Here is a 25,002-nt window from a genome sequence, read left to right as displayed (position 1 = left end):
CTCTGAGGTCATATTCAATACAGAACAACTGAGGTTATCAGAAAATGGAAGTTAGTGGCCATATGTTTAAGTTGACATTTGTTAAAAGTCAGAGACGTTTGAGGAAATTTTCCTGTCCTGATTAAGCAAAAATATAGAAAGGATATTAAATGTTACTGATTTGACTAACAAATTGAGCTGGAAGATTTGGTCTCCGACTCTTGTAGGGATTTCTTAGTCAATATCAAACTACAGCACTAACACTAGTCGTTTGCAGGTTTTTTTGTTTGGGTTTTTTTTTTTTTTTTTTTTTTTTTTTTGAGAAGGAGTCTCACTTTGACGCCTAGGCTGGAGTGCAGTGGCGCGATCTGGGTTCACTGCAAGCTCTGCCTCCCGGGTTCCCGCCATTCTCCTGCCTCAGCCTCTGAGTAACTGGGACTAGAGGCGCCCGCCACCACGCCCGGCTAATTTTTTGTATTTTTAGTAGAGACGGGGTTTCACCGTGTTAGCCAGGATGGTCTCGATCTCCTGACCTCATGATCCGCCCGCCTCAGCCTCCCAAAGTGCTGGAATTACAGGCGTGAGCCACTGCACCCAGCATTAACCCTTTGTAAAGACAGACTGCCTAATTTATTTTCTTTAATGAGTCCAACTATGCCCATGCCCATTTTCATTAACATATCATCCATGCCACTGTGAAATCATGTGGCAGAATTAAATTCAGAACCATGACAGTCAATAATTCATTAGTAATTAATAGTATAACTCTGGCTCAAAACATCACCTCCCCCAACACAATCAGTGACTCTAAGTAGGACTGGCATACATTGGTTCACTCATTTAACCAATATTTTATGAACCATTTCCATGTGCCAGGCACTGTGCTAGGCACTGAAGTTGCAGCAATGAGCACAGTCTTGGCTTCTGTGAGGCTTTAAGATATATTCAATCAAGAGCCATTTCCCATATTCCTGTGGCAGGTATCACGAATCAATCACAGCAACCTCTCCTGACAAGTACCTACGAGCCCAAGGATCTTTCTCAACTTGATACTCGAGAATATTACCAGAGGTGGAACACAAGATGAATTTTATCGGCCACTCCACAGTCTAACTAACTATATTAAAATCACCTGCTATTCCCACAGACGGCTATGCTTTGGTTCATACTGTTTGTTTCTTTCACCTGCCTCTCCTCTCTTTATATGAACATCCAAATCAACTATTCAGAAGATACAGTTCAAATGCTCTACCTTGAATCCTCCCCAGTCAGAAAGAAATTATTCCTCCTGAATCTCTGTACTTCCTTTTTCAATACTATCTAACATAGTCTGCATAGTAAAATAAATGCCATGTCTCTCACATAAATATCTTAAGGCTAAGAAATGTCTTAGCGTCAAATTATTTACATCTTTGCGTGCGTGCGTGCACACACACACATACTTGCTAGATACTGGTTCAACTATGAGAGAATTTGAGATTAATATAGAAGCTCACTTGGGTAAAGCTCACTGGACAGCTATATTCAGTGGGAGTACATCATTTCTGCTGTTCTGGTTAACAGGTTGCATTTGCAAAGCAAATTATTCTAAAGATTTTGTTATATGAAAGAAGGAAAATATTTGATGTGCAGAAATGAAACGAGTGGATTCTTGTGAGTCATGGTCTTCTGAAGGTTGTAAAGCCCCAAATATTGTACATAGCATTTGTGTGTATACATATATTTGCATTTTTCCAGGGAAAGGATTCATAGCTTTCACCAGATTCTCAAAACAGGCTATAAGAACTAGAATATATGTGCAGTAATTGTAATGACATACTGACAGATACTGATGTGTTTGTTCTCACACATGTCAAAATGGCTTGCTGGCAAAGGGAAGAACCTTTCCCAGGTTTACATTTCTCTAAGGATGATCCTGGTAATCTCCAAACTGTTCTTCCTATGATTCACTGCTCCCACTTAGCCTTTTTTTTTTTTTTAGCATCTAAACATCTGAATGATTGACAGCATCTATTAAACTTCCATGATAATTTCAAAACCTAACACACTTCTACTAGTAAACTTATCAAATTGATTTTGATTTTAAATCTTGTATACTTTCAGGAAACATGTTATCCAAAAAACCCAAATTAACACATATTAACTCACTCAAAGGCATTTAAAATCATCAATAGTACTTTTTTCTATCTAGGGAAATATAAATAAGGCACTAGGAAAAGAAAATGCATGTAAGACAAATAATATTAGTGAATTATTTTATTTAAAACCATCAGTTTTTCCAACGTGAATGGACTGGTTCATATCACACCATATTTAGAGATACAAGGTGATTATAACTAATGTGTCTACAAGACATACTGGGTCAAACAATGTGATCAATCCAAAGGGTATCTTTTTAAAAGAATTTAAGTACTCAGCTGCAAACATAAGTTAGTCACAAATGAGATTTTTTTAAAAAAGATTTTTAATGTCAAATTTATTACAAAAACTTAGTGTGTAATCACAGCCAAATGCATTCCTCAGGCATGCCAGTGGCAAGCAAAATAATGTTAATAGAATATTATTAAAAAACAAAACTTTTTCTGAATGATATATGTAAAACATCATGGCACATTATCATCATTTGACAACAGAAAACAGGACAGGAAGACATGTTTCAATATTGACTTTTTGTTGTTTCTATAAACGTAAAAAAAAAACAAAAATTTCAACAGAACACGTAAATCAGAAATTCTAGAGAGTAAGCCATAAAGAGGTGTTCTCTTCCATGCAATTGCCAGCCAGGTATGGTGGCTCACTCCTGTAATCCCAGAATTTTGGGAGGGTAAGGCAGGCAGATGGCATGAGCTCAGGAGTTCAAGACCAACCTGGGCAAGGTGGCAAGATCCTGCTTCTACAAAAAATAAAATTAGCCAGGTGTGGTGGTGCACACCTGTAGTCACAGCTACTCAGGAGGCTGAGGTGGGAGGATCACTTGAGTCCAGGTCAAGCCTGAAGTGAGTCAAGATCATGCCACTGCACTCCAGCCTGGGTGCCAGAGCAAGACCCTGTCTCGGGAAGGTAAAAAAGCACGCAATTCCCTACAAATAATGTCTAATTTCAATGCATGAGAAAAAGCATCTTTACAATTCAAACATATCTTTCAGCCAATAGAGGAACAACTCCATAACTCCCCAACTGCTTTATCTACAAAGACTTAGTGATTACACAATAAAAACTCCTTGGAATTGTAAAATAAATTTTAAATAGCAACAATTCACTTGTTCTTTTCTATTTTACTGACTTACACATTTTCAAATATGACCATGTTAATGACCAAGTATGTACAATATTTTAAGGACAAAAATAACAATTACATACAGTTTGCAAAGATCAAATTCTAACCATGGACACCTTTCTTCTAGTCCAATGACTGAAGCCTGTCCAGTGCCAGTAACTCCCAGGGACTGCATAAGGCCAAATGAAGCCTCAATGCTGTATTTACGTTTTTCCTTTCACACGCTTTCATTTTTCTTAAAGAAACAGTTACAATGTACCTGCTTTGAAAATATTAACAATGTTTTGTGCCACAGATCAAAGTCCTTGCTACTCACAAGCTACTGTTAATTGAAGGCAATGTTACCACTCAGATCAAATTCATATGTCTAGATCCCAGATACCTGGGTATGAAATATGCAAATCTGCCAAGAGAAATTAGATATTTTTCTTTTCTTTTAATATAACCCACTATATAATAGTGAACTAAATATGTTTGTTTCATAGAAACAACTTACATTTGCCAATATGAGGCAAATGGTCTATGTACAGATATATCAGGACTGCCTAACTGACAGTGAGTGTTGCTAGCCAGGCTCCAAGCTAATGGAGCTAATACGGTGGAGCTCTCTGCTGAATGGACTTCCCCTTCAGGATACGTCGGATCTGGAAGAGAAACAAATAAAATTTGTGAAGTTTATTTCTTATGGCCAATGCAGTGTATTTCCTTTTGAGTTTCATTCCTTTCTTATACAGTCTACACTACTCCTATTAACTTGTAAGTATATGAAGAAATACACACAATACTTCTCAAGATTTTGTGGTGACTCTTAAAAATACTAAACTTTTAAAGCTTATTTCAGATCTCCTATAATAATCTTTGGGTCCAAGAAAGTAAAACATCTCCATTAAAAATTATCTGAAGTTGAAAATCTCCATAAACTTAAATAACACCTATATTCTTTTCCTAATTTTTAGTCCTGCTATTTGTGAGAACATTTAATATAAGGCAGTAATTAAGGCAAATTATAATATCTCGCTTATCTTGAAGTCAGCCTCAACTAACAGGAACACAAAACCCACATTTTATGATACACACACACAAGTAAATCCTTAATACCATTCGAGTCAAAACAGCTGTCATGATATCCAAGTATTAAAGCATCTACACATAACTTCATGGATCACAGAAAAGATCCCCGCTCATTCAGAGTGGTTCATTTTATAACCCAGTCTGATAAATTTTATTTTCTCTCTCTCAGCCTCCAGCAGATACGAAGCAACAATTTAGAAGAAAGGAGATTGGGGTAGGCGATACAACTGAGAGCTGCTAGAAGGAAACACACGATCACGGTATGACGATAAAAGCCAGGGAAAAGACCCCCTACCTCCCAACACACACAAAATACCAACGCAAAAAGGAGATCATCTGAGAACATTCAATGAAGAGCTAAATGGCTTAATACCTCAATAATCCCTGAGAGCATAGTTATATGACTGCATACCACAAACAGTGAAGTAGAAGCAAATACTGGGCTTAGGACTCTGCCTTTTTACAAGTTAATGATGGTCCTTGGAACCTCTCTGAATATCAATTTTCTCAGTTGAAACTTGAAAGTTGCAAAGTTCTTCTAACTATTAAAATATACATGAAAACGCTTTACAAACTATCGAAAGATTCTTTCTAAATTACACAAAGCTCTCTACATAGGGGCTACTATAACATTATGGTCATAATGACAGCTCAGAATCAAAGAAAAAGCTAAACTGCATTCCACATATTTTATTTTGTGATTAGTAAAGTATGTAATGACCTACCCACAGCCACAATCCCCCTCATTCCCTCCGGGAAAAGAGTTCTATCAAAAACATTTTAAGTTCTTAAAAGATTAAGTTCTTATTATCTAAAAAGTTTACTCATGAAACTATTCAATCCTCAATGATAATATATAACCATATTTGATGAATAAAGCATTAATTCTGTTTAAAGTATAAAGTATTTCTAGGCTTGAAATTACATAATTTTTCCATTTTTGGTTCAGTATCACTTCGTAGACAGAAATAATTCTAACTATTGATGTTCACTGAGCTCTTCTTACTCTGTACCTGGGACTATTGTCAGCACTCCACATATAACAACTCATTTAATATCCACAATATTTGAAGGCTCATACCTTACAAGACTAAGATTCTCTTTCCTTGGTATCTGCAGGAACCTTGGTACCTTCTCTTTCCACACCTTAAACCATTCTGACTTACTCTAACCCTAAGTCTGTGTCACAGAATATTACCTGACCTCTCACCATTTTGAGTCTATGGATAAACCCTCAGATTTCTTAATTGCTCTGTTTCCAAAGGAAGAGGAACACCAAAATGCTATGACGGCTACCGTAAGACGCAGACACTGATAGAGCCCACCTAAAGAGCAACAGCTGGCCTCTGCCCTGCACAGCCTAGTCTCCCTTTAGGTTTCAGACTGGAGTGCCAAAAAGTACTTCCTCTCCCTCCTGTGCCTCTCACCTGTTCTCCCACAGGGCCATCGGGAACCAAATGCACTGGCTGTTCGTTCTCCAAGTTCCGAGTACTTGGGTCGGCTCCCTTCCTCATCAACAGGCGGACGGCATCTAATTGTGTCAGCCGGTACTGCAGGCTGGCAGCAACATGGAGGGCAGTGTTGCCATTGTAAGCCTGAAGATACAACGAAATACCAGACATCAGGAAGGGGGAAATTTCATGAAAGGAGCTCAAAAACTTTGAGAAGGTATACAGAAGGCCATTCCCACTCTGATGTGGTTATTAAAGCTTTCTAAAAGTACCTTTGCATTCACAAAAGACAGGCAACTGGGCAGCTCCAAAAAGAGGCGAATGAGTTCCAGATTTGCTTCTTCAGCTGCCAAATGCAGGGCTGTGCGGCCACTTTTGCGATCCTTGTCAAAGGCAAGAGGGAGAGAAAAAAAAAAAAGAAAATCCAGATACCATGCCTTGGAATACACTTTTCACCCAGTCTCTTGAATGTCTGATTTGGCTTCAGAGACTCACTTTGAATGTTCCCTTCTCCACAATGCCTTGCTTAATCCCAAGCTAAAGGGAATCTTTTATTTCTCTTAAATTTCCTATTAATTTGCCTATATGCCTCTTGTCACAATGTACCTTTTTATACAGAGTGGCCATAAAATGTAGAAAAATAAATGATATTTTTAAATCCTATGTCGTAATATTATCAGTAAACCATGTATTATGTATTCATCTGCATTTCCAGACTTGGTAGCGTCCCTGTAGAGTCATATTTAGCTGTTATCTCTCACCTCTTTTACTAGACAGTAAGCCTCAAGGGTCCAAATGGTTTATGACTTAGGCAATTTTCCCCCACATATTCAGTGAATAAAACCAAATTTTAAAAGAATATTTTCCAGCGTAAAAAACAGAAGATGAATTCCACATCCCACAACAATGAAGAAACCCTTACAAAAAGCACTACCTTTATTCTCAGTGTATGAAAATGGAAGCCAAAATGACAGTATCAATTTCAGGCATGTTCTTTTCCTTTCAAAGACTATTTTACACCTGAATGACCTTTTGGTTAATCCACAGATTCAAAGCAAATCAAAAAAACACATGAAATGATCTGTTAAAATCTGGGCTTCTTAACCACCCCATACATTGCTACTCACACCATTAATTTCAAAAAAAAAAAAAAAAAAAGGAAGTTTGAATCTGTACTTGGAAGCAAGGTCTTTTGCTCTTCTGCTATAACCAGCTTCTCCCCTACCCCATCTTAAACCTTTTCTTTGAATTTACCTTCGCTTCCACCGCTGCTCCCATCTGAATTAGGCACTTAATGGTATCAACCAGACTCTTATTCTTCAGTAAAAGCTCCTGAACTTCAGGTGAATGAGGCTGTTGATTTCTCTGGAGTTCATGGACCACAGCATTGTGGGCTATGACTGCACAATGAAGGGGAGTCAGGCCTAGAAGAAAAGTATAATCAAGCAGTGGTCGAGCATCCCATCAGGTCTTTTGGTCCTTCTATAACGACAAAAGTTGAGGATGGCCTCTAACTTAACCTACAAATGGGCTTCACAAGAACTAATAAAGCAATCTGAATATAGTCCCTTTGTTGGGTCTCGGTGCTAATTTTATCTACAGAATATTTTCGCTTTAATTATCTTCCTTCTTAGTATGATACTTAGTACCCTTAGACCTTATGGGTCCCCCTCTCTAAGTGGCTCTCAATCTAATAAAGTTTCAGTTGCTTACCATCATAGTTAGTTGCCTCAAGATCCACAAACTGATTACTTCCCACTGCTCCCTTCTGAATCGCCTGCAGAGTTTAAAAACAGACATCTGTTAGCAACACAAGCTGCGCATATACCTATTAGAATCCCCAAGAAATGAATAAGTTAACTCAACATAGATTATTGCAATAGGCAACCTATATCCAACTTCTAATATCCAACTGTATCTCTCTGGCCTTGCAATGATGGAAGCCTGGTCTGCTGCCTCTTACCTGAAGCACCTGGCAGTGGCCCTTCTCAGCACAGACATGCAGAGGTGTTCTTCCCCAGCAGTCTGTGGTGTTCACCTGCGCCCCGAGGTTCACCAGATCCTGCACAATGAGATGCTGATTGGCAGCCACTGCCACCTGAAAGGCACTCTGTGGATATCCAGAGGAAAAAAGGTATTTTAAACATACAATGTTATCATAACAAGGAATATGAAACTAAACTATGACTGAGGGAAAAACCCACATAGAGAAAATAAATCCTTTGAATAAGCAATCAAATACTGTAAGACAAGGAAACTAAAGTAAGCCGAGGGTGTGGCTTTATTACACTCAGTGTTTGGTCAAATAGCTACAAAGTTAATAACTTCAAGGTTAATGATAGCAAAAAGTCAACATCTCAAAGTTAATATTAACTAAACTCTCTTGATGTTGAGCTCTAAGATGGTCATCATTCACAGCTCTAATGATGACCATCATAAGGCTGGTCATCATTCACTTCACCATGACCCCCTCGTTGCCATTTCAGACTCTGTCAAGGTCCTCACCTGTCCATTGTGCTCTTTAATATCCAGCATGTGAAGTGCATTCATCTTTCTTGCTAGAACATAGGAAAGTGCTCTTCTCCCTTGGGCAACAGCAATATGAAGGAACCTGGGGAACATAGAAAGGAAAAGGGGTGAATTATTTCTGATTTCACTAAGTTGTTCTTTTGAAAAAAAAAAAAAAAATTCTTCCTTTAGCCCCCTTTTTATATATTGGTACACTCAAATGAAACATTACAAAGCATAATTTGTCTTTTCTGCTACATTGATAATACACCCCAGTTGGAACAGGATGGGTTAGGCTATCAGAAATAAGAAAAAGAATGTCAAGCACCATGCTGATCACCTTACATCTATTATTTTTAATACTCATAAAATCCCTATACAAGAGGTATTATCATTTTACATCTCTAGGAACTGAGACATAAAGAGGTTAAATAACTTGCCCAAGGCCACAAAGGCATCAGGACAGATTAAGATCAATCTGCAAACCAACTCACAGTTTATCCCTAATCATGATCTAATTGTTTCTGTTCTACAGTCTACGCTGGTCTTCCAAACCCAATTATTCAAGATGACACAGATATTTTTACAATTTAGAACAGGTTATTTGTTCAGCCAAAACATTTCTTTGAAGGAAACCCCTTTCTTGACATATTAGCTATCACTGCATGACGGTTTCTATCTATGCTAGTCATCTTGGTTAGCCAACCACTAAGGTATACCTTGGTATACCCTACAAAAATTCTACGCTTACTAGTCCAACAAGTGTGGCTTACCTAATTAAGAACACGAGATAAAAGGATACTCACGTGTCACCATCTGCATCCTTTGAAAGAAACTGGTCTTGGGAAACATTTGCCAATTTGCTTTCTTCCTGCTCCACTTGCCACTGAAAAAGTGATTTCCCTAACTGTGTGGTATTCATTGGATTTCCAGGGATGTTTGGGAATGGCAGTGAAGCGTTTGAAGCGTCAGAGGCCATCTCGTGCCCCGCCATGGCCTCACAGAGGCTGGTGGACATCATGCTGAAGCCGTGCAAGTGAGCATCATTTTGCTGTTGAACACTGGAGGAAGTCGGAACGGGATTAGCAATATTCTCAGATTCCCTTTCATTATTAAGAAAGGAAACTAAGCTTTCGTTCGGGCAAAACTGTGATTCTTGACCAACAAAGAGGTTTGGTTCGTAAGTGGGGGACTGGGAAGGTCTGGAGAAACGACTGTATTCCAGAGTTGGTTTGTGGGTATAGTGCGGCTGCTGCTCTACATGCTGGTTCTGTGGAGAATACTGGTACAGGGAAGCCTGGTCTATCACTTGTGGGGGGCTGTTGACTTGGAATGGTTGGTATTTCTGAGGTGGAGAAAAGACCTGCCCTCCATGGAAGTCTTGACACTGCTCTGCAGGGGAGCTCTGAGGGACCACCACGGGGTTCAACCAGCTAACTTGAACTGTGTTCAGGGAAACGGGGCTGCATTCATTCTTAATGTTGATGATGTTCTGAAGCAGATCAGCACTGCTGTCCTGTTTGGGTTCATTGTGATGAACATCTTCCATGCTCTCCCCGGGCGTTGGTGTTTGAGGTGGTGTCTGGAAAGAAGTAAAATGCAACTTGCACACTCACTTCCTTCTAAAATTATCCCAGGAATAATTCCCAAAGGATAATCAGAGGAAAATTGTAAGATACTTACCAAAAAGTGGGAATGCAACAGAGCTGGCCTTTTGCAAGCTGGTCCATCAGACGACGAATCAGGCCCTTTCCTTTTCCCACCATATGATACTGTGTTCTTCCATTCTGTGCCCAAAGGAATACAGCCTCTGTGATCATCTTATTTTATACATGTTACCCGCAATTACACTCTATGATTTGACTCTAAAGCCCCGGAAAAATTATCAATACAAGTAACTCTTACCTCTGAACTGTTCTATGTTCACACCTTGTGTCTATAAAAGAAAAAAGTTTCCAATTTAGTGTATACAAAATGACTTCCTCTTAATATACATCAGTAAGTAAGCTTATCTCTAACACCCCTTATATCTTACCATAAATCTCTGATACGGTTTTTCTATCAATATTTATTTTCTATGTCAATTTTTATTCCATCTTGCAACTTCCTCATTTTCACTTTCACCTTAGCTCAACGCAAGTCAAGATGAAATTAATAAGAGCATTTGATTTTTCCCCTTCTAGTTAAAATGTTCCATTTCGGTTGAGTCCCTGAACTTGCCTTCATTTATTCACTCATTAAGTTTCTCTTGCCCACCTACCAGGTGTCTGGCACTGGGCTCAGTAGGATGCAATAGACCAAATATGGTCTCTGTCCTATGGACTCTGTCATCTACGAAAAATTTCAAGTAACTTACTTGATGACTGGACCTAGGCCATCATAACAACCCTGACAGACTAACCCCTCCCCACCACTCTACGCTCAAAACAGAAAAATAGATGTCACCTTAAAATCATCCACAGCTTGGCCAGAGCCCTTCTGTTTATGACTTCGGATGTGCAACAGGAGTTCCTTCACCGAGTTCTTCACCCGAACACCTTGAAAAGGGCCCCTCTGCTGCCTGCCAACCCCCATATGGGGCTCAACTGTTCAAAAGAAAACAAAACATATTCCTGGTTAAATATCTTCACAGACATAAACATTACTAATCCCAAAAGTATAGCTGTTGCCTAATGTATACAGTCCCCAAGCAGCAGATTGCAAAATATTTCCAACTTGCTCTGGTCAATCATTGTGAGTCCCGAGCTCTGCTCAAGGCTCCTAAGTTGCCTGATACCTTTCTCTACTGGGTACCCTGAGAAATTAAAGCTCATAAAAACATGGTCAAGGATCCTCAGAACCAAGAGGCAAACCCAAATTAAGCCTCTCTATCTTTCGGCTCTAACCACCCATGAGAATGGATCACAGATTTTGCCATCCTGACTCTCATAGATCTATAATTATTCTTGACTTTGGAAAAACCTTGGGGAGCAAGTGATAAATGATGCACTTTTAGCTTTTTAAACCAATGGTTTTATGTTCACATAGAAATTTTAAAGTCTATCAATTCCGCTTACCCAAGAAGGCACAAAACAACTTCTTTCAAAGATCTCAATGTACCAAAACCTGACAATTAACAATGTCTTAGATTCATGTCTTATTATTTCCTTCAATTCAACTGTGCCAAAAAAAAAAGCTGCTTAAATCAACTGAGCTTAAACACATTTCTACATATGCAAACAGGATTTCCCCTTACTGACTGTTTTTGGAATTACTTACACAGGTCTTCTAAGTAAAAAGGAAATATGCTTGTTTCACTTTTAAATTTTGAAATACACTTTAGCATTTAGTATAGAAGTACAGTACACTACTTCTGATCACTATTATGTCACAACCTCTTAGTATATGTGTTGAACATAAATTCACAAAAAGTCACGAAATGAATAATTCAGCCACTCCATCAAGTGTAGAAAAAACAAGGTGGGGCAAGAAACAACGCATAATTTGAACATATGTATCTATCATAAATATATGAGATAAATAGTTCAATGATAGGGTAAGTGAAACATTAGTTGGCTTTTAAGTTTAGGGATTTCAAAAGATACCAGAATTGGCAGAATCTAACACAGCATTTTTCTGGAATGACAGTAGTTAATAATCCAACGTCACAGAGATTTAAAAAAAAAAAATGCAGTTTCAGAAATCCCCTGCGGCCGTGTGGTAAACCAAGCGACTAGCAAAACAGTTTCAGCCAGATGAAGGCCAAATGGGGAAGAAAAGGTCCTAAACACACATTCTTTCTGGATCTGCTACACAGTGGTTTAAACCACTTTTCACATGATTTTAAATGACTTAAAATGAAAATGAGAAATCACTTTTTAAAATAAATGACAACCAAAACAGGAGTGGCTAAGAGCGGGAAACACCGGAAAGAGATGTTCTTTAAAACCATGCTGATTAGACTCTCAACGGTTCAATTATCGAGGCGTTTTTCTAGCCTACCCACAGGGGCATCCTGTTTTCCCCCAAATTATGCAACTCGGTTCACTAAGAAAGGAAACCATTTCGCAGCCAACGAGAGATAACATTATGTCTTTCTCTGCTAGATATGGCTTATCCGTTTTTTTTTTAAGGCATACAGAACAAAAATAAGACCTCAGAAATTCTGGGCAGACTTCCGAAACTCGCCAAACTAAAAGCATAACTTGAGTTGGTTTTCAGCCTGCCTTTATAACAGCAGTTTTCTTCTCTTTGACGGTCAAGTCTTTTTACTTAAAACTTCCATAAATACTGACGAAGAAATAAGTCATGACCTTTAACGCAAACCCCAAACCCTTATCCTCTGCTACAGCTTTTCACTAAAATAGTCACAAGAAGAAAATTACACCTACATCAGACCCCAAATCTCATCATAGTATATTCATTATAACTCAACAAAGCTGCTTCTTAGAGAGTGAGCGATCTCCTGGTCACCGGCAGTCAGAGCTCGACTGAGCGGTTTCCGAAGCCCCGAGGCCCGCAAGAGGGCGCCGGTACAGCGGGCCGCCGAAGGGCGTGTAGATCTGGCAGGCGTCCGGCCCGGGGAAGGCGGGGAGGGGTATTGATGGCTAAGGTGCGTACGTCCTAGCTCTAAAGAGGGCGCAGGGGCCACCCTCCATCTGGGGAGTCTTCCAACCTCCCAGGGCGTGCGCGCCCCGAGAACGCAGCGGTGCGGGGTCGGCTGGTACCTGGCTGGCGCTCGGCGCGGGCGCCGCCTCTTGGCCGGGACTCCACAGCGCCGCAGGAGGACACAGACGAGGCGGAGGAGAAGTCCGAGGAGTCGGAGCCGGGAGAGCCGGGCGCCGAGGGGCCCGAGGCCGAGCAGCTAGCGTCGCAGGCGCCCGGGGCGGCAGCGGGCGGCGACGCGCCGTAGAAGTAGCCCAGGTTGAGTGGGCTGGTCATGAGGCCGCAGCCGCCCGCCGCGTCCCGCAGCCCCTCTCCGCCGCGGCTGTCGTCCAGCAGCTTGTCCACAATCATGCTCCCAGGCTGGGCGCTCGGGGACCCCGACACCTGCGCCACCGGCTCGCTGCGCGCGGCTGACTCCCGGGCGGGATCAGAGAGCTGTCGGCGGGCGGATGGCGCGGGCGGGTACGGGCGCGACGCGAGGCTGCCAGGGTATTTAACCGGGCGCCGCGCTCGCCGACCTCCCCGGCGCCCGGCCCGGTCATTGGCGGTGCCCGGGCCGCCTCCCAGCCCCTCCTCCGGATGCGGCCGATTTCCAGTAAAATGTACAGGATGAGGCAATGCGCCCTCCGCCCTCCGCCCTCGCCCCGCCCGCCCGGCTCCGCCCAGACCGACCGGTTGTTTTCCTGCCCTTCACCTGGAAACCCCGACAACGCGCGGCTTCCCGCCTCCTGCCTCTCGCCTCCAGCCTTCCATCTCCCGCCTGCGGGACCCCGACCCTCGCCCGGGCCAGTCCTGCCCTCTAGGCCCCCGCCGGGCCTGGGCGCCCGGGGAGAGGGTGCGCGGCGCAGGGCTGGGCCTGCAGAGGGAGGCGGGAGTCAGCGGTGGGAACCGGTCGGCCTGGTTCTTGGGGACTGGCAAGTCCGGAAGGAGCGCGCCCCTCACCCCTCTGCCTGCCCTGGCGCGGCGAGCTGTTAGCCCAGTTAACGCATCTCTGGAAGGTTCTCAAGGTCCTGTCTCCTCGGGCGCCCCAGCGTAGTAGCCTCCCTTCTCAAAACGTTTGTCGATATTTTTAGGCAACATCCCGAATTGAAAGAGATGTTGGAGCATTTTTATGTTCTCAAATTATCTTCTGGGACGCAAATAATTTTTTAGGTGCAGCCATGAATAAAAAGTAATGCCACACTTCTGTATCCTTCAATACTAGAACAAAGCCATCTTAGCAAAATAATAAACATATAGGTGTCTGTATTATACATAGATGTAATTTTTTAAATTCTGCATAGCTTTACATTGCATCTGATAAACTAACACAGTAATTTTGACCTTTCTTGAATACTTTTTTCCAATGGATTTATACAACTATTTGTTCAAGTCCAACTAGCAAAAAATGCAGGAATGATAAGGTTAAGTACACACATGCTATGTTAAAAGAAACCGATTATGATTAAATAACACGAGGGATACAAAGTTCAGTGAGCCACCTAAAAAGAGAAACAACAGGTCTGGTAGAGGAAAAAGGAGGACAGAAGGAAAATCTTTGCAGGGGTGGTGGCATTTAAGATAGGTCCTAAAGGATGGGGGGGCATGGGGCCCACAGCATTTACAGAAAGAACAAGAGCAAAGAATTAAGGAGAGGGTTCATATTATAGTGTACAGTCCCCTTTTACGATTGTCAGGAGAAGACAATGACATTAAACATAAAAGGTAACTTGGTGCCTTTGGGTGGAGCACCTCCAGCAGCTGAGACACTGGAATTTTATTTAGTAAACATTGAGAAAACATGAATTTTAAGTAGGCAAAATTAATCTGCAAGCAGTTGAGAGAAGATGAGGAGCCCAGAGGCCATTAGGATCCACTGCAGTAGCCCAGGAGAGAAATGACTGGGTACTGGGGCAGATACAGTGGGAAAGGAGAAAGTAAATGGAAAGAAAGCAGAGCGGGGCAGCATTGCTAGGGCAGAACCCACAGGTCTGGCTCTTTTGGAGGTGGGGAGCAATGAAAGGGTCCCCAGTCAGGCCGTGGCTTGGAGCCATGACCAGGTGAACAGGACCACCAGCTCCAGATCACATGGAAAACACCAGAGCAGAATGTTAGGGTTTTAGGAGGGAGGGAGGGACACCATGAGTTTGGATTGTTACTCAGTATTAGTAAGTGGTATAAGACCCTGGTGGGGACAGGTCCAAAGTAAATACAGCCATGCCCCACAAAATGATGTTTAAGTCAACAATGAACTCCATGTACAATGGCGGTCCTGTAAGATTTTAATACCATATTTTTTACTGTTTCTATGTTTAGATATGTTTAGATAGACAAATACCTCTGTGTTACAGTTGCCTACAGTGTTCAGTACAGTAACATGCTGTGCACGTTTATAGACCAGGAGCAATAGACTACACCATAGAGCCTAGGTGACTAGTAGGCTAGACTATCTAGGTTTGTGCAAGTACATTCCATAATGTTCAAACAACGACAAAATCACTTAACGACACATTTCTCAGAATGTATCTCCATCGTTAAGCAATGCATGACTGTATTTCCTTGTTTCTCACAAGTGTATTTCCCTAAAACTTCTTGCTGTCTCTCCCTCCAACTTTTTGATAACTTTAAAAAATAAATAAATAAAAAACAAAACAAATCCCTTGGTGTATCTGTGGAAAATACAAGACTTCAGTAATTGCAATTCCTTGGAAACCAAAATCATTTAAAAGATGCTCCAAATAAGATGTTGAGTGTGATGGTTAATTTGATGTGTCAATTTGACTGGATTAAGGCATGCCCAGGCAGCTGGTAAAACATCATTTTGGGGTATGTCTGTGAGAGTGTTTCTGGAAGATATTTGCATTTGAATCAGTAGACGGAGTGAAGAAGATCCCCCCTCGCCAATGTGGGCAGGCGTCCTGCAATCCACTGAGGGCCAGAACAGAACAAAAAGGCTGAAGCTATCTTCTTGAGCTGGGACATCCATCTTTTCCTACCCTTAGACATCAGCACTCCTGGTTCTTGGGCCTTCAGACTCTGACTAGGACTTACACCACCAGCTCGCCTGGTTCTCAGGCCTTCAGGCTTGACCTAGAACTGCATCACCAGCTCTTCTGGTTCTTCAGCTTACGGATGGCAGATGGTGGGACTTCTTGGCCTCCATAATTGTGTGAGCCAATCCTTCAAAATAAATCCCTTTCTATGTATTTATATGTACCCTATTGGTTCTATTTCTCTGGAGAACCCTAATACGTTAGAGTTTCTCAATAAAATCTATTTGAATTTTGTTTTCTACCTACTAATATTTTATGTATAATAAAGGATTTAAATGCCCATTCAAATAAATCCATAGAAAGTAATTTTTTACAAAATTAATTATCCTCCTGTTTTAATTATCTTCCCATTTTGCATGAGATACGAAAATTCAAGCCACAAATTCGTGACCTCTGGAGAACTTAATATAGACCAAGATGATCAACAAAAGACTAATGTTTCAGCATGAAGTTTTCTGTGCAATGCCAAAGCAACAGTACTGTTTGACAAGACCACAACCCCCAATGCCCAGAAGCCCTCCCACACACATCAAAAACAGTTGTTAATATCGCTACAAAAAAATTTAAATGTACTTTGCTTTATGTAAATGTCGAAATACAAATTCAGTTTGATCTATCAGGTCAAATGATAGGATGCTGCCACTGTTCTAATCAAATACGGTTGAACACTCATGCTGTGGGAGACAGCCACCATGTCCTCCTGTGGGAGGACACTGCCTGGAAAAGTCAACTGAGGCCAACAGCCAGCACCAATATGCCCGCCATGGGAGTGAGCTACTTTGAAAGTAGATTCTGCCGCTGCACATCAGGCCTTCAGATGACTGCAGCTCTGGCCGACATCTTGACTGTAGTCTTATGAGAGATTTTGAGTCAGAACTCTGAAAAACACTCAGAGATTTCTGATGCACAAAAACTGTATATGAAATATGGGGCCTTGAGAATTTGTCCAGTTACAGTGCTCCATCAAAAGCAAAGAAGAGATTAAAATCCTCATCAAACTGACTCTGGAGCCTCATCTTTTGCTTTAAAAAAAGAGATTAGAGGATTCACTTCCTCCAGACTCAGATGTACTGTCTACAGCTAAAGATACTGAAAAAGATGAAATGATACATCAGAGAGTTCTGTGACAACTCATAGAGGGGAGAAATCCAGTCCAAAGCTACTGGAAGAAACTGTAAAGAAGAAATAAATATATGAGAACGCTATCTTTCCCCAGGCTTTATAAATGTTAATAATTTACCTTATTGTATCTTATGCAGTAGAACATTTTTGCATAGTTTTATGGTGTCAATTAACATTGTAACACTATCTTGAGACCAATAATTCAGAGTTTCAAAAAAGGAATTGAGGGCTGGGCTGGGTGCAGTGGCTCACACCTGTAATCCCAGCAATTTGGGAGGCCACGGCAGGAGGTATTGCTTGAGCCCAGTATTGCTTCAAGACCAGCCTGGGCAATATAACGAGACCCCATCTCTACATAAAATAAAAAATTAAAAAATTAGCTGGGCATAGTGGCACATGCCTGTGGTCCCAGCTCCTTGGGAGGCTGAAGTGGGGGGATAACTTGAGCCCAAGAAGTCAAGGCTGCAAGCAGTAGGCTATGATCATACAACTGCACTCCAGCCTGAGTGACAGAGCAAGACCTTGTCTCAAAAAAAAAAAAAAGGAATTGGATTTTTTTTTTTTTTTTGAGACAGAGTCTTGCTCTGTCACCCAGGCTAGAGTGTGGTGGCACGATCTCAGCTCACTGCAAGCTCCGCCACCCAGGTTCACGCCATTCTCCTGCCTCAGCCTCCCAAGTAGCTGGGACTACAGGTTCCCGCCACCACGCTCAGCTAATTTTTTGTATTTTTAATAGAGACGGGGTTTCACCATGTTAGCCAGGATGTTCTCAATCTTCTGACCTCATGATCCCCTGCTCCTCGGCCTCCCAAAGCGCTGAGATTACAGGCATGAGCCACTGCACCCGGCCGGAATTGGATTTTTAAGTGTAGATGTAATGAACTTTTGAAAAGCTAAGGACAATTTGGAACAGCTTTTCAAACTTGAGACGAAAAAGCCAGTATCTTACAGGATAAGTTATTATATTACTTTGGCTGAAGAAATGAACATCATAGGTGAGAGACCAGTAAAGCCTGGTAGAGTTCATTTTGCTGAATGCTTTCTAGATGAAAAGTCAGCAAAAGAAATCACAGCACTGCCACTTTGCAACGATACAGTAGCTCACTGAATTAAAGACTTAACTGCAAACTGGTTTTGTCTGCAGAATTGCACCCTTGCCTTAGAAATGGATAGGTTTATGGACTGTCTGGACTTGCTATTTCAGTTATATTCACTTACAGCACCAGCCAGTCATCAAAGGTCTTTTATTTGAATGTATGACAACAAACACAAGGAATGCTGAAACATTCAAAATGTACAATAACTTCAAATTTCATCATTTATCCTGAAACAGTTGTGTTTACATTTGAAATGAGGGTACAAATGCAATGGGTAAAACTACTGGTGCCTTAAAACAAATCAAGGCAGTGGCAACAAGAAGAACTAGTAATCACTGTATTCTTCACCACTGTCTACTTGCAGAAAGAAAAAGAAAAAAAGCCAGTTTCACCTAAAAAGTCCTGGACGAAACAGTAACAGTCTTAATTGACTCTTGTATACATCATTTTAATATTTTATGTGGCAAAATGGGAAATATGCATAGAAGTTTGTGCTGCATCCTGAAATATGATAATTGTCTCAAGGAAATGCACTTGTCTATTAGCTTGAACAATATGACATTGCCATTTGTTCTAATCAAATACTGTTTTGAGTTGTGAGTTGAACTGCCCTCTGTTTTTCATGGAATACCAATTATACTTGACTGACAAACTGTGTTTCAGACTCAGGTATTTGTCAGTTTTTGGTTTTGTTTTGTTTTTTAATTAACAAAGTGAGCCTGTCACATCAAGGAAAATAACTAACAGTATTTATTGCCAATAATAAAATTCAAGTTTTTGAATAAAAATTACAATTTTGGGGAACTTCTGTTGGACACCTTGAGCTTGATAGCTTCCTAGTTCTAGAATACTTTTTTGATAAGTCCAATGGTGATGTGCTATTAACAAATGTGATTTTTTTAACATTATATAATGAAATATGGCAACATTTAGAAAATTTGCATAACATAATTAACTAATAATTTCCAAATGAACAATGCAAGACATTATAAAATCATACATGGGTGAAAGAGCCATTCAAAGTGAGAGAGTGGCCAATGGATTTTAACGTATCAGAATATAAAAAGTTCATTGATATAGTTTCAGGTTCCATCTTGTATCTCTCCTTTAAGGAACTACCACTTGTTCTGGTATAATATTAAATTAGAATATCCAAATTACCTGAAAAGACTATTAAGCTATTTCTTCCTTTTCCAACTACATATGTGTATGAGACCAGATTTTCTTTATATTTTCACCAACATAACATACTGTGGCACATGTTTCTTTTTTAAGAGACAGGGTTTCACTCTGTCACTAAGGCTGAAGTGCAATGGCATGATTATAGCTCATTGTAACCTCTAACTCCTGGGCTCAAGCTCTCCTCCCGCCTCAGTCTCCCCAGTAGCTAGGACTACAGGCATGCTCCACCAGGCCTGGCTAATTTTTTTTTTTTTTTTCATGTTTTGTAGAGACGGGGTCTGGCTGTGTTGCCTAGGCTTGTCTGGAACTCCTGGCTTCAAGTGATCCTCCCACCTCAGCCTCCCAAGTCACTAGGATTACAGGCATAAACCCCTGCACCTGGCCAACTGCAACAAATGAAATGCAGAAGCAAATATGAAAATCTGTCTTCTGTAAAACCGGAAGTTAAGAAATTTGCAAAGATGTGAAACAATACTGTTTGCATGAAGTTTTTTTTTTTAGAAAATACAGATTTTAAAAATAAATTAGTAAGTAAAGATTTAAATAAGTTTTAGGGATCGAATGTAGGCAATGTCCTATCAGTCAACTCAATAGTTCCAGATTGGATTCATAATTGTTGAACAGCTGGTTCTGAAACTCTCCTCTCTTCTCCATCTCTAATTTCCACTATCCAAGACAGGCCTTGATCTCTTACCTGATGCAAATGATCACCCATCCAGCCTTGCCCACTTAAAACCCATCCTCCAGACTGCCATCAGCATGCCAATGGGATGCTGGAATGCCAGGAATTCTTCGGCCAGGTCTAAGAATTCCTCCACACCAGTGGTGTTCAATCTTTGGGCTTCCCTGAGCCACAGTGGAAGAAGAATTGTCTTGGGTCACACATAAAATACACTAACACTAATGGCAGCTGATGAGCTAAAACAAAAAAGAAAAAAGAAAAAAAAAATCACGAAACAATCTCATAACGTTTTAAAAGAGTTTATGAATTTGTGTTGGGCCACATTCAAAGCCATCCTGGGCCACATGTTGCAGCCCATGGGCCACAGGTTGGACAAGCTTGCTCTACGCTGTTTAAAAATCCTTCGGTTACAAACCTGCACATTGTGCACATGTACCCTAGAACTTAAAGTATAATAAAAAATAAAAAAATCCTTCAGTGGCTCTCTACTGCTTTTAGCATGGAGTCCAATCTTCTTAGAATGGCAGATGTCCAAGCCCTGCCTTCCTCACAAGCTTCATCTTCCTCATTACCTTCAGTATACGAAACTGAGTATAGTTTCCCACAGCTCTGGGACTTGCTCTTGCTGTTCTTCTCTCCTCTTCCTCACCCAAAAACTCACGCTCACTTAATACCCAACACTCACTCAAGATTCACTTAATAGCCAACACTTCTGGAGCCTTCCCTGACCCTCCCTCCCTCCCCTGACCCCACCTGTCACCCCCACTTCTGGGCTAAGGGCCCTTCCTCTCAGTCTCCACACAGACTTCTATCACAGCTCTGAGAATGTGCTAAAAATTAACCATTTATGCGTCTGTGTCCTCTATTCCACTATAAGCTCCCGAGACATGTATCCCTTGTCAATAGCCAAGTACCTGTTACTTAGTAGGTAGTTACTTGGTACAATATTTAACTGGATGGTAGAAACAAGTGGAAATGCTTCCAAAATTATTTTATGTCAATACTGTACAGATAAAACAAATACTTTGGCCCCTTGAATTAGAATCTCATCATTCTCTGCACTTGGATTATTATAAAACTATTTTCATCTATCTTGTAAATATAAAAACCCAGCTGTCTTTTGCCCAGAATTCTTTGTAAAGAACATAAAATCTTTCAGGAGCTTTCAAAACAGATATCATCTTATGTGTTGACTTGTTGAATGCTTTCCCTTAAAAATAATAATTTGTTATTATCCCCATAGCAATGTAAAACATACTTCAACATCTCAAGAAACATTTAAACTTCAGGGTGTTCTAACAGATTTTTCTAATGCAGATGAGTAAATCAGACCACGTATTTTCAAATTCTAGTTATTCTTCAATATGGTAGTGCTTTATAAATGTCAGGTACTCTTCTAAGTACTGGGACACAGTGGTACATCAGACAAACACTGCTCTCTGTCTTTGTGGAGCCTATACCTGGCTGTATGAACATTCTGGTCCATATAGTATCCACATAATAGAAACAATTACTATTTCTGAGATATATGAACTCAGTTCTACCGGCACTCATATACTTCCCAATAGGCCACCTGACCAACCAGGCTATGGCATAGACAGCTGTAGTTAGTAAGTTCTATAAGCTGTTTCCTTACAATGGTGTAACCTATTATTTTGTGTGTTTTAATCTGGAAAGATCAAAAGGTTGTCTTTAAAAGTAATTCTCTAGGTCCTGTTTGCAGTAAATTATTAGCACCTGATGTCAAAGCATAGTATACCATAATGAGGAAATTTCTCCAACCAGTAACCTGATCATCATACAGATGAATCAGCAAAAGGTTTGCACATCTCAGAACGTCCTGCTCAGTGCTAAGAGAATAAACTTGATATGCCATTAAGTACTGTATGTATAGTATATACAGTGTTGCATATTATGGACTGATTGTGTGAAGACAAAATTAATAGTGTCCCTGGAGTCATCTCTCTGCAACTTGCTTTTATATGAAAGTATCAGAGGAGATGCCATATACCACTTTGTCCTCCTCACAAATATTTTCTGAGCACCCACTATGTGTGAGTGAGTCATCCACCATGTAAAGTAACTCCACTGCTTCCCAGCAGGTACAAAAGGTCTGTCCTCTGATGGGCGGCACAAAGTCAGGTCACACAGCTGAACATCCCAATAAACAGATGCCTTATAAACAGACCCTGAATCACAGCAATGCTACAATACCCTGAAATACTTTTTCAGCATCCCATCCTTCTAGCCCAGCAGAAATCCAAGTGTATAAACTGAAAACAAAACAAATTTTTCTTCCCCTTTAACATTTCATTTCTAAAGAAATGAAAAGTTCTTCCATCTGATCTCAGAACATATCTACATACTATAAAATGCATATGTTTCGTGCAAAATCACATATATGATGGAGTGGTGTTTGGTGTTAGTCTGAAGGGCTACCTGTGTACCACACTCTCTCTCTAATAGTAATAACCAAAACTCACACAAAACATCCATATGAAACAAGTACACTTTCTTAACTTTCACCCTGTAAGTGGTTCTTAGCTCATGAGGGTGTTTTCTGGTTTCTATTTATAATGATGAACTTTATCCACTATAGACACTTACAGATAAAAATGAGGTAGGTGAGCTTTGTCCAAAAAGGCAGAGAGCATTACAAGTTCCACAGCTTCTTCTGCTTTCTCTGACTTATTGACAACTCCAGAAGTTTCATTTCCACACATATGAATGAAAGCATCCTCCTAAACGCTGAATGTGGGAATATTGTCAACTCTTGCCTGCTTTAAAGGACCCTAAAATGTGAACTGCCTTAAAACAGAATGGTGAAGGACCAAAAAGTATCTTCTAATCCCAACTCCCCTTTCTCCCTCCTTTTTTCCTCTCCGTTCTTCTTTGTGATACTCTTTCCTACATAAATCCGCAGATTCTAGACAGTAATACATAGTGCGAAATTACCCAACCCTGTACCCTTCCACTGTAAAAAATGTACATGCTCTGGGAAGGGATCTCAGTTTTCAGGAAGAGAACTAATGAGCTAATTTACATTGTACTACAAATACATAACATTGTTATTTTCCTGACAATATTTACTTTTTAAGGAGGAAAATCTGAAGGCAATTAACCCCAAAGAACTGAATATTTTATAGTTGAATTTTAGGATCTACAGAAATTAAGTAAAGAAAATTTTTGACTGAAAGACGCTTCACCATTCCTTTGTATGAGGCTTTGGCCTACACGGACCTGCAAAGGCCTAAAGCTAAGAAACGTCTAACCATTATACTTTTCCTTTATATTTTGACTTAAACCTTCTGTTTTCCCCTAAAGAAAAGGCTAAACTTGGAAGGTTAAATTGAGCTTAAACTGAGCTCATTAATATAGAAAAGAAGTACAGTACTTATAAACATTCAATACATAGTTGCTTCATAAACATGTTGATTAGAATTTATGTTTTTCAAAACTTTCATATCCAAAATCATCTTCCCTCTTCCCTTTGTAACACAGATAAGACATATTTGTCAAACTAAATGAGGGATAAGAATATAATGTTATGTCTATTTAAAGGCATGAATGCCTTATATGCCACAATTTTTCAAGAAGAATTTTAATTCTGGAACTTTTTCATTTAGAATTTAAAACTTGACGTTTTTTGTTTTGGGGGATTTTAGGAAATTTTGTTGGTTTTTATAAGTCTCTAGGGATTTATACTGAATTTCTGTAAACAAGGACAATAGTGTGTGCCAGACAGAAAGACTAATTATAAAAATGTTTAAGATCTGAGAAGGAGAAATCAGCTTACATCACCTGTAACATATATTAATACCAACAAAATAGTAATAAATCATAGATCCATAATATAATAATACTTTGGAACACTGATAATGTTTATAATAACTACCACTATTTAATATCTACCATATTCAGAATACTATATACTTTATATACATAATCTCTAATGTATGTAACAGCTGGGAGAATGATCAAAGATGGAGGTAAAATACGCAGTTATGAAATCTTGCCAAACACAATGAATACTAACAGACAAAATACATCAAACATGCATACCTATCAACAGGAATAATTTTATGAAGGAATAATTTTATGAAGGAATAATTTAATACTGGAATTAGTGAGGAAATCTGAATTCTCAGTTACTAGAAGACTATGCAAATTTAATACAAAGTTGATGACAATTATTTATTCAAACAATCACCTTACCTCCCCCAGATTGCTTTTGCTTACATTTTCTGGATACTTTAGGCCAGGAGTTGGCAATTACGGCCTGCAGGCCAAATTCAACCTATTGCACAGCTGTCACCTAAAAATGGTTTTTACATTTTAAAATGATAATATTTTAAATGTTTGTGTAAGTGCCTGCATAATATCCTCCATCTTGTCTCTTGGCCACAAAACCTAAATTTTTACTATATGGCCCATTACAGAAAAAGCCTGCCAACCCTTGTTTAAGCAAAAGTGCTTAGAGGCACTGCAGTGTCATGGCTTTGAAGCCTGCATACCCATCTGTGCCTTTTGCCAGCTACGTGACCTTGGGCACATCTCTTCATCTCTGAGCCTCAGTTTACTTGCCTATACATTGATCTACAAGTATCTAAATCAAATTTCTAATATGGCATGAGATAATGTGCAATGTATGTCAAGTACTTGACACATCCTAGACACTTAACAAGTGTTAGTTCCCTTCCTGTTCCCATAAATTATTATGACCATTGAGTAAATCTCCCTCTTATTTGTGTGCACATGGCTACAGGGAGTGGAAAATGATCGATTACAGATTGGACAAAACCTGTTAGTCATACCTCGCATCTGCATTGAATTTTTCTCCCAGAGCACTTTCACACGTATGCAATCAAACTATTACAAAGGAGTATAATCATAAACATATCATAATTGTAGAATTTGTAAGTCAGACAACTACTATAGTGAACAGTTCCTAAAGATG

At 40.1% G+C, this 25,002-nt stretch overlaps 1 protein-coding gene across 2 annotated transcripts in view; it reads right to left on the bottom strand.

Moving 5' to 3' along the window:
* Positions 1-2,220: 2,220 nt before the first annotated feature.
* NFKBIZ (NFKB inhibitor zeta) overlaps positions 2,221-25,002 on the bottom strand; it is a 35,937-nt gene continuing 13,155 nt past the window's right edge. Inside the window, exons 1-12 of one of the 2 annotated variants that reach the window (XM_007985955.3) lie at positions 12,993-13,500; positions 10,732-10,871; positions 10,192-10,222; positions 9,970-10,073; positions 9,093-9,868; positions 8,284-8,389; positions 7,742-7,888; positions 7,492-7,555; positions 7,033-7,202; positions 6,051-6,161; positions 5,755-5,922; positions 2,221-3,900 (exon numbers count right to left, since the gene is read on the bottom strand). In XM_007985955.3, the coding sequence (XP_007984146.3) occupies positions 3,847-3,900; positions 5,755-5,922; positions 6,051-6,161; positions 7,033-7,202; positions 7,492-7,555; positions 7,742-7,888; positions 8,284-8,389; positions 9,093-9,868; positions 9,970-10,073; positions 10,192-10,222; positions 10,732-10,871; positions 12,993-13,281 (2,160 nt within the window). In that variant the 5' untranslated portion in view covers positions 13,282-13,500 and the 3' untranslated portion in view covers positions 2,221-3,846. Of the gene's footprint in view, positions 3,901-5,754; positions 5,923-6,050; positions 6,162-7,032; positions 7,203-7,491; positions 7,556-7,741; positions 7,889-8,283; positions 8,390-9,092; positions 9,869-9,969; positions 10,074-10,191; positions 10,223-10,731; positions 10,872-12,992; positions 13,501-25,002 lie in introns of those variants that run through there. The other variant, XM_007985957.3, reaches the window with a different exon arrangement.

This window comes from Chlorocebus sabaeus, chromosome 22 (assembly GCF_047675955.1).
Source record: "Chlorocebus sabaeus isolate Y175 chromosome 22, mChlSab1.0.hap1, whole genome shotgun sequence".
In the NCBI taxonomy this organism is placed as follows: Eukaryota; Metazoa; Chordata; class Mammalia; order Primates; family Cercopithecidae; genus Chlorocebus; species Chlorocebus sabaeus.
The sequence above is the reverse complement of the archived record's forward strand: the minus strand, read 5'-3'. Positions and strand labels throughout refer to the sequence as shown.